General features: G+C 35.7%; 2 protein-coding genes across 2 annotated transcripts; both read left to right on the plus strand.

The window, feature by feature from the left end:
- Positions 1 to 4573: 4573 nt before the first annotated feature.
- LOC122723549 (nucleolin-like) lies at positions 4574 to 6961 on the plus strand. Its single transcript, XM_043956057.1, has 3 exons — positions 4574 to 4649; positions 4747 to 5018; positions 6746 to 6961. The coding sequence occupies exons 1-3, from the start codon at positions 4574 to 4576 to the stop codon at positions 6959 to 6961; spliced, it is 564 nt and encodes a 187-aa protein (XP_043811992.1).
- Positions 6962 to 13149: 6188 nt separating this feature from the next.
- LOC110613224 (aquaporin TIP1-1) lies at positions 13150 to 14338 on the plus strand. The gene is made up of 3 exons (XM_021754248.2): positions 13150 to 13345; positions 13450 to 13700; positions 13800 to 14338. The coding sequence occupies exons 1-3, from the start codon at positions 13213 to 13215 to the stop codon at positions 14172 to 14174; spliced, it is 759 nt and encodes a 252-aa protein (XP_021609940.1). The 5' UTR covers positions 13150 to 13212; the 3' UTR covers positions 14175 to 14338.
- Positions 14339 to 15373: the final 1035 nt, after the last annotated feature.

Consider the following 15373-nt stretch of genomic DNA (forward strand, 5'->3'; position numbering starts at 1 on the left):
TCTGGCCAAGCATGACATGAAATGACTCAGGGTAGTGACCCGCCCATTCAACCTTTGCACTTCATTAATGGTTTTGGGTGCTTCCATGTTTTGGTTAGCACTGATTTTTCAGGGTTTCCCTCTTTGCCTTTTTCTGAGATGATATATCCCAGAAACTTCCTAGTTTTTACCCCAAAGTTACATTTTTCAGGGTTCAGCTTTATACCTTCCTTGTCCAAGATATCAAAGACTTTTCGGATGTCTTTTAGATGGTGTTCTAGATGGTCTTCCAATGATCGGCTCTTTACCATCATGTCATCTACATATACTTTGACAGTTTATCCCACTATCCTTAAAAATTCTTGATACTAGCCTTTGGTGCGTCACTCTGGCATTTTTTAGACCAAAAGGCATTACCTTGTGGCAGTAAACTTCTTCGTCTATTATGAAAGCAATATTCTCTGCGTCATCGGTATTCATCGTGATTTGGTGGTATTATGAAATGGCATCAAGGAAGGAAAGCACAACGTGACCCTCGGTCGAGTCTACCAATCTATCGATGGACGGTAACAGATAATGATCCTTTGGACATGCTTTATTTATGTCAGTAAAATTCACGCACATCCTCCACTTTTCATTAGCTTTCTTTACTAAGACTGCAATGGCCAACCATGTGGGATACTAGACTTCCTTTATCAATCCTACACTTAAAAGCTTATCAATCCTGCACTTAAAAGCTTATCAACCTCTTCTTTAATCACCTGCTATCTCTCTGGTGTAAACTATCTTTTCTTTTATTAAATTGATTTGACGGTTTTGTCAATGGATAACTTATGGGTGATGAGAGCTGGGTTCATACCTATTACATCTTTTGGGAACTAAGTGAAAGTGGTTACTCGGCTTTTTAGCAATTCTACTAGACGAGTCTTTGTTTCATTGGTTAGTGCATTGCTAAACTGCACCTTTTGCTTCTTATCTATTTGGATCTTCTCTACCAGTTCTGTTGGTTCTAGCTTTACGTGAGATTCAGGCTTCTCCAGCAACTCGATGGGCATGGTTGCTTTCTCGAGGCTTTTTGCTAGGCGTTCGTAACCTTCCTTAGCCAACCTCAGATTGCCTCGGATCACTGTTACTCCCCCTAGAGTTAGAAGTTTAAGACATACAGCACCCATGGTAATAATAAACGTGGCAGAATAGGACTGAACGGTCGAGTATCACATTATATGCAAATGAGAGATCTACCACTGTGACTCTCTGCATGCAATTCTTCTATACTTTTTGTTACCCAGTACCAGGGGAAGGTTGATGGTACCTAGCACTGCCATGGTCTTATCTCCTAATCCTACTAAAGGATAGAAAACTCTAACAAGATTATTTTTATCCAAGCCTAATTTATTAAAAATATTTAAGATGAGAATGTTAATAGAACTATCTGTATCCACCAATACCTGCCTTACCTCATACCGGTTCAGGAGGATCTTAATGACCAGTGAGTCATTTTGAAAGAATCCAATTATTTTGTCAACTGGACCGAACCTTACCTCTTACTTAGTCCATGGTTCTTGATTGAGAGATAGGGCATCTTCTACTACACACTTACTTTTTCCTTTGCCTTTATCATGTCCCCTCGTAATGACATATACAATTTTGAAAGGAACGAGAGAGATATTCTTTTATGAGAAAAAGAGTAGGAGACTGAACTTAATCCAAATGAATGGAGAATTCAAAGGATATTTCCGATAATAAAATCAAATGATGTTGCTGAGATTATATTGATGACGTGGCCGAAATGAGATTAAACTGTGATTGACTAGACCAAAAATGAAGAGAAAGTAAGGTAGTGGTGAATGTTCACGATAATTACTCCGATATTTAAATTAGTATAATGAGGAGGAGAGAATAACAGCACAATGAACTATGTAGAGTTTTTGTATGTGAGAATAATTTGCATTTACCTCAATGATTTCTTCCCTTTTATATTGTAAGAAGGTAAAGAAGCTCTACCATTAAGTCAGTTGTTTTCACTAAGAGCCTTTATCCCTGCCCCATGTACTTATAGGGCTCTACCATTAAAAATTATATTTTTATATTAAAAAAAATTGCTTTTTTATTTAAAAGTTTTATTAACACTGCTGGATTTTTTATGTGCACAAACTTTGATAACACATATTAAATTATAAATAAATAATGAAAAATAAATTTTAAATAAATATTTATTATGTAAAAGTTATTTTTCTTAAAATAAGAATAAAATAATTATCACAATTAACTACTATTACTAAAAAAAAATTGAAAATTTTAAAAAATATCTCTCATTAAATACTTTAATTTATTATAGATAAATTATTAAGCGGCAATTAATGCGAATCATTCAGTAATTTAGAGGCAAATTTGATATTTTAAAGTAAAACAATGTGTGGTGGATTCATTGGTAGAAAATACTATTTATAGTCCTTGAAGTTATTGGAATTTACAAGAATTTCTCAATTGGGTTTCATGGCTTCCAATTCCACCATCATTGCTATCATTTTCTTTTCAACTGTGCCCTGATTTGATTGTGATTTTATATCTCAAAATACTGAAAGTCATTTTAATATTATATTTAATTGAATTTTTTGGATAAATATTTTATTTTATGTTTATAATTTAAACCATATGTCCACGTCATAGTATTAAAAAGTTTTAAATCTTCTATTACCAAAAAAAAAATCTTGACAATTGCCCCAATTGTTTTGGAAAAATTAAGTCCGACATTAAGAAAAAGACAGTGGTAAGGTAAAAGAAAAAATTAAGGAAGGAGAAGTCAAGCTAAATTGGTATAAATTATTTTGGAAATATTTTCTGTACAGACATTTTTTTTCCTCATGAAATTTTAATTTGTATATGTAAATTTTTTTTAAAAAAAAAAGTGTAAAATCCAAGTTCATTATGCTAATTAGTTGCATAAAAGTTTTCTTTTTTTTTTTTTGACCAATACAATTGTTATTACGTTTGAAATACCTAAACTGACTATAATGCCACCTGTTCTCTGCAGTAACCATATTGCAGTGACCTTCACCTCGATGGCAGCCCAAAGACAATAACCATCAGCATCACGCACAAAACAAGCAAATTAGAGCAGCCGAAAGCAAAACCAAGCAACAACTCAAGCGGTCCAAATCACCAACCCAGATGGCAATCAAATAAATCACGGTATGTGTTGTGCTTCAAGCCAACAATCATCGGAAAGGGAGTCAAACTCATGATATTTCCATCGTAGTATAGGTATGAAGTTATTTTTAGGAGCTAAATAAATATCGCACTATTTGATATTCGAGAACCGAGACTGGATCCAGATTTATGATATATTTTTATAAATTTAGTTTGTTTATTCTCCGATTTTTTTTCTCTTTTTGTCTTTTTCTGACGTATAATTATATTCTGCATTTTATCATTTTATTATATTCCCGCAGGCTGTACGTACAAAAGTACAATATCTTTTTCTTTTGTCAGACAACTATTTAATTTTATTTGACGCTATTTAAACACGATCTCGGACGCCACGGGATTTGCTGCTCCACGTGGGCTAATGAATATTTGGGGATAGAGCACTCACAAACATATTCCAGCCCAGTCCGGCTTGCCTAGATAGACCATGGGTTTATGTAAGGCGTAGGGCCACGCCTTGGATCCTAATTGAACTCAGGCCCAGTCTTTCTAGCATAGCCAAGGCGTCTGGAGCTTAGCTATCATCAAGTGACCCTTTACCTGCTCATTAATTATTCCATGATTTATGAGGGGATAAACTTTGAGATCCCAATTATTATTGCGCGGCTCTAGGAGAGTTCTGTCAAAATGTCATTTCTTTATCTTTTTCCATTTCAAACTTGTGCTCTTGCTTTTGCTCGTTGCTCTGTCTCTTGCGTTGCTTCTGCTACCTTGCTCTTTTTCTTCTTTGTAATCTTTGATTTTTCAATCCGAGGTACATCTTGCTCCTCTCATGGCTTCTATTAGGATTCTTGAGGTGGTCGGTCTGGTGTCTTCTGTCACTCCTTCTTTTTCTCACTATTTTTTCCGCGACTTCTCTTATATTACTATTTTCAAAATTAGGGCTCCCTTTCCTAATGAATGAATAATTCTCCCTAACCCACCGCCGAAAGGCCTAGTAGATGCTCAGTAAGGATGTAACTTGATCTTTTTTCATAAAACAACACGAGTTCGGACTTACTTTTCCATTTACCCCCTTTCTCATTGAGGTCTTCCGTCACTTTAAAGTGACTCCTTGAATATTGTCTCTCAACTCCATCTTGTTTATGTATTGTTTTGAGTCTATTTGCTTGTGTTGGGGTTTTTCCCCTTCCCTCGAGCTGTTCTACACCTTGTTCCATTTGGTCAGATCTAACCACGGGTTCTATTATTTGAGCCCCCGAGCTGGGTTGTCAATATTCATGGGGTATAAGGATTCCATAAAGGGTTGGACAGAACAATTTGTTGTCATTGAGTTGAACGAGAGCTTGGGAATCAACTGGGACATCGATCTCTGCTGGGGGAGATTTTTTAGGGCTGTAATGACTTCCCTAGGTTAACTCAAGTAGACCAAATTTGCCTTCTCCGAATGGCCTCTGTGAAGAAGAAATATGACATTGAGAAGTGTATATTTATGTTTAACCTGCAGAACTGCCGGAAATCTGGTATTTTTTAATTTTTTTTCCCTTTTATATTCTTCTTTTATTATTTCGAGCTCTAACTGAAATGATATTTCCTTTTCAACTTTCGACATGCCAATAGGTACCATCAAGCTCCCCATGAACTTTACTTTGTCTAGAGAGTGCATGAAGGAGACTACAGCCGCTTTCAAGGCCAACATGTCCATCGCTGATGTCACTCGAGAGGTTTTCCAGGCTTCAGCTCCCGCATCATCAGCTCGTTGCTCTACTCCTACCCCCACACATTCTCTAGCTTTGGTGCCGGTATCAGGGGGGTCTCGTTCTGCAACCTCCATGACATCTGTCCCACCTAAGGCGTCGACTTCTTTTAAGGCTCCACCCGCTTTGAAGGAGGTCCTTTAGTCTCTCAATTATGATATATGCATACCCTTTTGAGACTCCTAATCTGTGACCTTAGAAGAAACTTAGAGAATTAAGACTTCTGGAAAAAACATGGGCATCACGTATGAAAAGGATCGAAACACTGGGTAGATCCTGAAAACACAGGTCTACCCTGTGTTTTTCACTGTGACTTTTGGCTCCAATTCCCATGCAGTGAAAAACATAGGGTACAGAGGCAAAACACGGTGCAGAGACAAAAACACAGGGTTACCCCATGTTTTTGTCTGTTTCTTCATAACCTCTCCAAATTTTTTTGAATATCTCTCTAAAGTGTCTCTTTCATTCCTTGACTTGTTTTGACTTATAAAAATACTAAAAATAAAGTGAAAACATCAAATAATAGACTAAAACTAAAAATCCTAAAATTAAACATAAAAATCAAATAAATCTAATAATAATCATTCAAAATAGATAAATGTGGTTCCAAAACTATACGAGTAAAATGTGTAAAATTTCACTATATCAGAACCTGTTTTACAAAGAGCAATGAGGTTGGTAATAAGGGACTGTTGTTGTAATACCCGGCTCGAGTCCGGCATCGGAATTCCTATAGTCCGGTGGAATCTCGGGTGTCGGAACCCTCGAGAAGGGTCATGCATATGTTTTCTAAGGTATTTCACTTGTTTTCATGTTTTGAAGTGTGAAAAGCATTGAGTTTTGAAAGAAAAGCAACAAGGGAGAAATGCAAAGGTTCGGCCGCCGAAGGTCACTTTCGGCCGCCGAACATTGCATGGTTGCGGCTTCACGTTCGGCTGCCGAAGGTGGTCTGGCCAGCCACCTATAAAAGGGCCAAGGGTCGGTGGAAGGAGGTTATTTCTCCTCCACTTGCAGCCAGAGGTGAGTTCCAGCCTCTCCTACGTTGACTTTCATGTTTTCCATGATTTTCATCAAATCTTTCAAGAGTTTTAAGAGTTTTGGTGACTTATGAAGGTTTTGAGCAAAAGAAGCAAGTTTTGAAGCTTGGAGCTTTGGAAGAGCTTTTCTTCATATCTCCACGTTAGGATCCTTCATCCTCAAGTTGTGTAAGAGGTAAGTGAAGATCCTGAGCTTCTTTGTTGATTTTGAAAGGTTTTATGAAGTTTGTATGGGTAGTTTGCATGTTTAGGTTTAGGTGTGGTTTTTGGTGATTTGTGGTGTTCCAGCATGTTTAAGTGTTATGTGCTATGTTTGTTTGGGGTTTTAGGGTAGTTTTAGACCCCTTTGTGCATATATATGTGTATATGCTAGTTGGGAGTAGTTGATGTGCATGTTTGTAGGTTTTTGGGCAAAGTTGGCATGAAACAGAGTAGGGTTCTGTCCTTCGGGCAAAACCAGGTTCGGCTAGGGCTGAGCAATTCTCGGTCTAAACCGAAAAACCGAACCGAACCGATTAAATTCGGTTTATCGGTTCGGTTAGTTGGAAAAATTGGTTTGGTTCGGTTAGTAGATTTAAAATTATTCGGTTTTCGGTTCGGTTCGGTTTAAACATGTTAAATAACCGATCAAACCGAAAAACCGAACCCAACCCAGCCCAACCCAACTCAACCCAACCCAACCCAGCAGGCCAGCAACCCAACCCCCTCCATACCTTTCGCCGAACCCCTCCCCTCCATCCCATTTTCCACATTCTCCAATCTCCCGATTCCCCCACCCCTATTCTCCCGAAAGATGAGGACGACGAAGACTACGAACCGGTTCAGTCGGCGGACGACGACGAGGATGACGATGAAGATGACGATGGTGAAGGCGGAGACGACGATGACGACGACGAGGAGGAAGACGGTGACGAGGATGAAGACGGTGAAGAAGAGTTTGGCTCTCGACATCCAGCTCTTCGTCTACACCGTCGAAACGGCTCACACGCGAGAAGAGACTCAGATGACAAGAGGAATTTTAAATATTATCAACCAACGTAAAATCGAAATCTGAGACACAAATCTACGGAGGGGGGAAAGTGGGTTGTCTAGATTCTTGTGAAGAATATTATTATTCAATGGAAGAAAGAGGAAGAACACATCGGAGGTGTCGTAGGTAGAATGGTGATAGGCGAAGGTAGTGGGTTTGAGTTTGACCTTCAATTCACACAGACACAGCCATGCATTGCACAGTAACTCACAACATCGAAACAGAGTTGAGTTGTTGGGTATTCAATGTGGGAAGGGAATTAAGAATTTCATATGCTTTAAGTGGGTCCACTGCTGCTGGTACCATCATCGACCAGAGGGACCCATTACCTGCTTCTTCGGCTTCCGGCGGGACGTCCGCTGCTGGATTTAAGCTCGAGGAGAAGGTTTCTGCGTCGGCGTCTGATGCTGCTACGGTGGCAGCGTTGGATGAGGAGGTGAGTAAGCTAGAGGAGTTGCAGGCGGCGATAGAAGTGGAGTTTGAGGTATTAGATCCAGAGATTAATAGAATATTTATTAAATTATTTTGTTGAAATTAAAAATAAAAAATTAAAAAAAATACAGATTTCGGTTTGAACCGAACCGAACCGAACCGAACCGATTTTTATCGGTTCGATTCGGTTCGGTTATACCTTCATAATCGGTTTTTTCGGTTTTATAAATTTTAACAAATCGGTTTTCGGTTTAATCGGTTCGGTTCGGTTCGGAACCGAACCGACCGATTGCACAGCCCTAGGTTCGGCCGCCGAAGGAAGGTTCGGCCGCCGAACCCTTTGTGGAGGCAGTTCGGCTGCCAAAGGTTGCCCCCGAAAGCTAGGCTTTCGGTTTAGAAAGGGACTTTCGGCCGCCGAAAGAGGGCGTTCGGCCGCCGAAAGTGTGTGAGTTTCGTCTCTGGACGAGACCTTCGGCCGCCGAAGGTGCCGCCGAACATGCATGAGTTTCGTCTCTGGAGTGGGGTTTCGGCCGCCGAACCTGCCGCCGAAAGTGCCCTGTCCAGCTTTCTTTTGCATGTTTTATGTGATGATTTGAGGTTTGTTAGAGGGGTTTTGGGGAGTTTCGTAGAGATGTTCTTGAGTGAGTTTAGTCCCTCATTTGAGTCCACCTGTGTAGGTACGGATCAGAGGAATCAGGGAGGTCAGCAGTGAGTTCAGTGTCAGAACCTGCAGAGTCAGTGCAGAGATAACCAGGTGAGTGGAAATTAACTTAATGTTTTAATATGAGAACTGATATTTTATCATGCTTCATGCATCATGAATATGCTTTAGGGTGAGTGCATTAGTGTACACAAAGATGATGCATTGCATTTATCCTTGTACTTGGCACTGCTCCTTGTACATTGCTTATGTGAGACGGCACGGACTTCGTGAGGATTCATTAGCCCTCAGAGGAAAGACCTGGAACAGCCCTACGGGGACCAGGCACATATACAAAGACCTGGAACAGCCCTACGGGGACCAGGCACATGGTACTTAGGTACCCCAGATGAGATAGAGGGAGTTTTGATCCGTCCGGCCGAGGTTATGTGATTATGTGTTGCATTCCATGAGAGCATGTTTTATCACCTGTATTTGCCTATTCTACTCACTGGGCTATCGTAGCTCATCCCTCTCCCCTAACTTCAGTTGTGCAGGTTCAGAGATCAGAGAGAACTCAGCAGGGTACAGGAAGAGTACAGAGTGGTGTAATAGCTAGTATGGACATGTATATGTATAGAGATAGAATGGTGCTTGACTATAAGAGTTGTAATCCCTTGTTCTTTTCACATGATCAGTTTATGTTTCTTTATTGTTGTATGTTTATGAGCAAAACCAGGCTTAACATTATGAGTGTGATCCGCCTAGAGCCATGAGGAGCTCTAGTAGGGATTAGTATAAAACAGAGAGAGTGCATGCACAGGTTAAGCCTTGGAATGAAGAAAAGTTTTATGTTTTTACAGCAAATGTATGATCATGTATGGGATTTCACAGGTATACAGACAGGATAGCAGGCTTACTACGGGTCCCGGCGACCTTAAGTCGATCTGGATCCTAGTGCCGGTGGCAGTTCGGTTTCCGGGCTGTTACAGTTGTTGTCTCGTGCTCCCAGCTCTGTCAATAGTTGCTCTTTTAATCTCTCTAACTTTTGATCTACGTTTGGGTCTTCCCTTCTGAGCCTCTTCTCTAGGCGGTAGTTTCTTTCTAACTCTTCACTCTCTAACCTTTCTATGGACTCGGAAGAGTAGCCCTCGGCCCCATCATTCTCAATGAGCTCCCTTACTATCCTGCCTCTAGCTCGGGCTGTTGGCTCGTTTCTTCGATTTGCTTCCCTATCTCCATCTTCTGTCTTCCTACTGCTCTGTTAGGGTACTGAGCTCTCTCTACTGTAACATTTGGCCTAGCCAGTGGGCGGTGTTCTATAACTAGAGAGCCATGGTTTGCAGTTCTTGGTTAAACAGGGAAGTTTTGGGCATGGTCCCGATTGAGCTTGGTGAAGGATTAAACAATACAGGTGGCTGATTTACTGGGGCTGTTGGGCTAGATAATGAGAACTATGGGCCTTCCCGAGTCGAGCTCAAGTCGTTTGGGGTAATTCCTATATAGTTTCACCGTGATTGGGCCATGCGGATCTCAGCGGGTGAATGAGAATGAGAACTCCGATGATGATAAGATCTCATTCGTTCCTACAGACGACGCCAATTGATATTTAAGATCCGAGAATGGGTCTAGACTCAAGGTATATTTTTATAAGTTTTGTTCGCTTATCCTCCTGGTTTCCTTTTATTTTCCTTTCTCTCTGTCTTTTTCTGATATATAATTGTGGTTATGCACTTGTATCTTCCAATCATATTCACGCAGGCCGTACGTACAGAGGTACTGCGTCCTTTTCTTTTGTCAGGTGGCCATTTAATTCTATTCGGCACCACTTGGATATGATCCCGAGTGCCACGGGATTTGTTGTTCCATGTGGGCTAATAAATATTTGGGGTTAGGGCACTCACGGGTAGATTCCAGCACAGTCTGGCTTGCCTGGATAGACCTCGGGCTTATGTAAGGCGTAGGGTTGCGCCTTAGGCCCTAATTGAACTTAAGCCCAGTCTTTCTAATATAGGATTTATCAAAATTTAAATATCTGAAACTCATCTGTCATCACTACCGATGAAAATCGACTTGATAGAGACAATAAAAACAGATACCAAAACCACTTTGAAAATCTAAATAAACTAACTACTCACACCTAAATCCAAAATTTCAAAATAAACTAATAAAAAAAAAAACCCCAAAACCTATACATGGTTAAACGTTGTATCTATAGTCACTTTCTCGAGGCTCTTCGACTCTCTTCTTTCTTTTGTAAATGTCGTCTCCATCTTCTCCCTCTCTCGCATAAAATTTCAATTTCAATTTAAAAGATGCTGGATTAACTAATAAAATTTATCAAATAATTCCCACATTTTGCAAAATTATTACTATGCAATATTATACCAATAATTTTCTTTTTAAGATAATGATGGTGAAGTTAATGCCCAAGAAGGTGATATGACCAATTGAGGTTTACTTTTCAAAATTGCAAATAGGGTTTTATGTCGGTTCGAATTCTCAACCCATGATGGTTTCTACTTTCTAATGATTCTAATAATTACACAACAATTATACTTTTCCCATAATATATTGCAAATTAAAAAATAAGTATCATTTTAAATCTGAAAAAAAAAAACCAATTTAAATGGGTTTAGGGTTTAAGAACATAGGATTCTCCCATAATTAAGTTTGAATTAACCTCATAATAATTAATCAAACCCTAAACCCAATTTTCAACTTAAAAATGATAGGGTAATCTATTTTTGCTTGATTAATCATACTTTGTTGATTATTTTAAATTAAATTAAATTAAATTAGACTAAAAAAATTATTTTAAATATTATTATGAGTTTTCCTTGCAGCAATTAATAATTGAAACATACACAAAAATTGGGCTTTGTGATTGGTTAAGTTAATCTATAGGCTTTTATGGGCCAATCCTTTTGAAAATGTAACGTGTCTTTGTTGAAACAGAGATTTCCTTGAAACGTAAAAGCTTCAACTTAGAAAAAGGAAAAAGATCAGATTTTGTATTTCTTAAAATTTTGTCATGGGTTCACAGTGGGAATGACAAGAGATCTGATTATCAAATTTTATAAAAATAAGGCTGAGTTTATTTTATGGAAAAAAAAGTATTTTTTTTATATTTTTTGATGTTTAAAAAATATTATATATTTTTATTTTAAAATTTATAATTTAATTTATATTAAAATAATATTTTATAAAATTATATAGTTAACAAATAATAATAAATTATGATAAGAAAATAATTGTTAATTAATATTTTTAAAAATATTTTTAAGATGAAAAGTGAAAAAATATCCTTTAATTTATTTACTATATATAATTTAATTTATGTTGAAATAATATTTTATCTTAATTTTTTATTATTTATAATATTATAAAATATTATTTTAATATAAATTAAACTATAAATTTTAATAAATAATATTTTTTTTAGACTTTCATAGATATATATATATATATTAAACCAAATTTGATTTATAGCACCTCGAAAAAAAAGTAAATAATGAGATATATAAAAATTAATTGGAAAATATATATATATATATATATATATTCTGGCAGCCGTCCAATACACTCTGGACGATAAGATTAGAAAATAAAAAGTAGAGAGGGAGAGGAACAATTGACATAATAAAATTCCTTAAAATTTTATATTAAACCTGGCAGAGGAATTAAGACAAACATATTCCAGGACAACATAACAACTTATCAAAATCATAAATTATTAAATGCTTAGATCATATTACGATTTTTATTTTTTGCCATATTAAATGCTTAGATCATATTCCGTCCCATACACTCGGTATTGAGTGTATTTTAATATAATTAATAAATTAATTTTTATATTTTTAAAATTTAAAATATAATTTTTTTTAATGAGTTCGTATAAATTAAAGTTTTTCAAGTAAAAATATTTTTATTATTCTTTTAAATAGATAAATTATATTTTAATATTTAAATTTTTACATAATTAATAAATTTATAACTGTCATTTTTAAATTATATATTTAAATATTTCTATAGTCAATTCATTCTTATTTATTATAATTTAAATATTTTAATTCTTTATTTTTTTTATTTTAAAAAACACTTAAATTCATCGTTAACTTTTATTTATAGTATTTTATTTAATTAATTTTCACACTTTTTATTTTATAATTTTCATCCATTAAAATACTTTAATATTTATATCTTTAAAATTTTTTAAAAAATACATATAATTTCAGCTATTTTTAAGTGATATCAATTAATATTTAAATAGATTGTAAAATTTTGTAAATAGTATTTTATGAAAAAATTATAATTTTAGAAATTTAATTATTTATTAATTTTGAATTAATATTTATAATAAATGAAGAAATTATAATTTTAAAAAGATTAAATATTGAGATATTTAAGAATTTAATTTTAAAATTATAAAAATTAATCTTTTAATTATTTTAAAATTTAGAGATTAAAATATAATTTATATAATGTAAAATTTTTTATCTATATTAAAAAAATATTTAAATGTTGGTGTGAATATTTTCAGTGTTTAAAATATTTATTTTTTCTTTATTCATTAATAAACGAAATTATGAATTAAATAATCTTTAAAATAGACATAGATTATATAAAATTAAAGTGTTTTATTTTAAAAATATAAAAATTAATTTATTAATTATATTAAATTTAAAAATTAAACTATAATTTATCGTTAAAGGCTGAAAACTCTTCCATTAAGTTTCAAAATCTACAAAACTCACGTTCATCCCTACCAACTACTATTGTCCACATCAGCATAAAATTAAACAAATCCAATGGTCGGTAACCGAAAACACTTAACAATCATTGGAAGGGCCCACGACGCCACCCCCCATTTGTGGTGATGGTTGATTGGGATTTCTCCATCCTCGGATTGGCCGCTCTATGTCACATCAACCGTACACGTGGCGCAATAGGAATAAACGGGAGGCTAAATCCACTAAGCAATAACAGGTTGCATTCTCATTTTTATTTATTTATTTATTTTGTTATCCCCTCATCGAATAAGCTAAGATGTGACCGGATAGAAACTGGCTATTCCCGGTTACAAACGGTTAAACCAGAGCCCCTATATATGTAACCGTTACCGAGTACGCTTTGGAAACAAGAACGTGGAGAGCTCGATCTTAAAGCTACTGAAATTTGGGGAGAAAAATGGCAATTTCTAGCATTGCAATAGGATCTCCGGCGGAAGCCGGCCAACCAGATGCTTTGAAGGCGGCTCTCGCCGAGTTCATCTCCATGCTCATTTTCGTTTTTGCCGGCGAAGGTTCTGGCATGGCATTCAGTAAGAGCCTCGCTAGCTAGCTTCGAGCTTACTTTATCTATTAATTTCGTTGAATATCCTTAATATATAACCAATTAATAATGCTGCAATTATGTTTTTCGTAGACAAGCTGACTGATAATGGTTCAACAACGCCGGCCGGTCTAGTGGCTGCCTCTGTGGCTCACGCATTTGCTCTATTTGTTGCGGTTTCGGTAGGTGCTAATATTTCCGGCGGGCATGTAAACCCTGCTGTTACATTCGGTGCCTTCGTTGGTGGCCACATAACATTGATTAGAAGTATTCTCTACTGGATTGCCCAATTGCTCGGCTCTGTGGTTGCTTGCTTGCTTCTTAAGTTTGCCACCGGTGGATTGGTAATTAACCCCTCATTTCTTATGATTTATTGGGCATTATTTTCTAAATTTAAAAAGATTTTAGAAAAATTATGAATGCGGTTGATTTTGTATGTTTAGGAAACATCTGCTTTTGCATTATCATCTGGAGTTGGCGGAGGGAATGCACTTGTTTTCGAGATTGTTATGACCTTTGGTTTAGTGTACACTGTATACGCAACCGCTGTAGACCCAAAGAAGGGTGACATAGGGATTATTGCACCCATTGCAATTGGTTTCATCGTGGGTGCCAATATCTTGGCTGGTGGTGCTTTTGATGGTGCATCCATGAACCCAGCAGTCTCCTTTGGACCAGCAGTGGTCAGCTGGACATGGGATAACCACTGGGTCTACTGGCTAGGTCCATTCCTTGGCGCTGGCATCGCTGCCGTTGTTTATGAGATGTTCTTCATTAGTCCAACCACACATGAACAGTTTCCCTCTGGAGATTTTTAAGAAGACATCAGATAAATTTTCTTTTCCTTCTCTCTTTGTTAAATATTGTGGTGAAAGAAAAGGTTGAAGGTTGGGTTTGGTTTGAATGCTGTATTGGTGACGTTTTATGTAGTGATTGTCTTTAATTATTGATAATTCCTATAACCTAGTTTTTATTATTATTATTATTATTATTATTATTATACTTCAATCATTTCAAGTTTTTGAATGCTTGTTCTTATTTTGACTAGTTCAAGTGAAGACATCTTGAAAGGCATATTCCAGATCATAAGGTCACATCCACAGGTCAAATAAGACCAACTCATCTACTTTTAATTGCCGTAAATTACTATATAACTTAGTTTATTATAGTTATGAATATTGCAGATATGTTTAAAAAATCATTTAAATCATTAGAGAATATAGCATTTTATTTACTTGATAGTAGATAAGTAATAAATATGGGTATTTATGTTTATAAATTTAATAGGGGATAAGTATATTTGAATAAATTTAATATTTATTTTTTCAGTCTTTAAATTTTTATTTAAAAAAAAATTGTGACTTCTTAAATTTTTTTTTTTTAAAAAAATTATAAGGCTAATCAAATACTAAATTAATTGTCTACCATAAACTAAATAGATTTGCAAGTCTTGCAAAGAATCTCCTCATAATCAGAGTTCAATTCCCTCTCCTCCTAAATACCTATTGACAGAACAAAAAAATAGCCAAATTACTTGTACGTAAATCAAACAATTTCTAAACAAGAACAACTTAATCTTGTTTCCTCCTTACCACATTTTGCAAGAATACTATTAAGGCATGATCAACAGAGAGTTGGGTTTTCTAACACAAAGTATATCAGCAGAAGGATTCAAATGGTCAAACCTTGTAAGAAAGACAATACAAATTGCTTTAGAAATTGTAGTGGAAAATGTGGAAATTCAATTGAGAACGATAATTATTAGGTGCAATGGGATAGGCAAGAAGCTTCAGGTTCACATTTTTCAGGTATCATTCCGGAAGTTGATTCCTCCCATGATTTATCTTGGATTAATGGCAGAGTGTTCAAATATTGTATCAATTTATTAAATTCAATCAATCTAATTTATTCTAAATTAATAAATTTGATTAAATGATAATATTGAATTGATTTGAATATTTTATCAATTTTGATAATTTTTATATTAATTAACCAATATATAAATATTTTACACCTA

This window comes from Manihot esculenta, chromosome 4 (genome assembly GCF_001659605.2).
Source record: "Manihot esculenta cultivar AM560-2 chromosome 4, M.esculenta_v8, whole genome shotgun sequence".
NCBI lineage: Eukaryota > Viridiplantae > Streptophyta > Magnoliopsida > Malpighiales > Euphorbiaceae > Manihot > Manihot esculenta.

What these genes read in the sequence shown, in the direction of transcription:
- LOC110613224 (XM_021754248.2), top strand. Translation starts at nt 13,213, where the DNA reads ATGGCAATTTCTAGCATTGCAATAGGATCTCCGGCGGAAGCCGGCCAA. An exon ending in AGGTTCTGGCATGGCATTCA is followed by an intron (nt 13,346 to 13,449) that starts GTAAGAGCCTCG and finishes TGTTTTTCGTAG; the next exon opens with ACAAGCTGACTGATAATGGT. An exon ending in AGTTTGCCACCGGTGGATTG is followed by an intron (nt 13,701 to 13,799) that starts GTAATTAACCCC and finishes TTGTATGTTTAG; the next exon opens with GAAACATCTGCTTTTGCATT.
- LOC122723549 (XM_043956057.1), top strand. Translation starts at nt 4,574, where the DNA reads ATGGCCTCTGTGAAGAAGAAATATGACATTGAGAAGTGTATATTTATG. An exon ending in GCAGAACTGCCGGAAATCTG is followed by an intron (nt 4,650 to 4,746) that starts GTATTTTTTAAT and finishes ACATGCCAATAG; the next exon opens with GTACCATCAAGCTCCCCATG. An exon ending in CTCCACCCGCTTTGAAGGAG is followed by an intron (nt 5,019 to 6,745) that starts GTCCTTTAGTCT and finishes GAACCGGTTCAG; the next exon opens with TCGGCGGACGACGACGAGGA.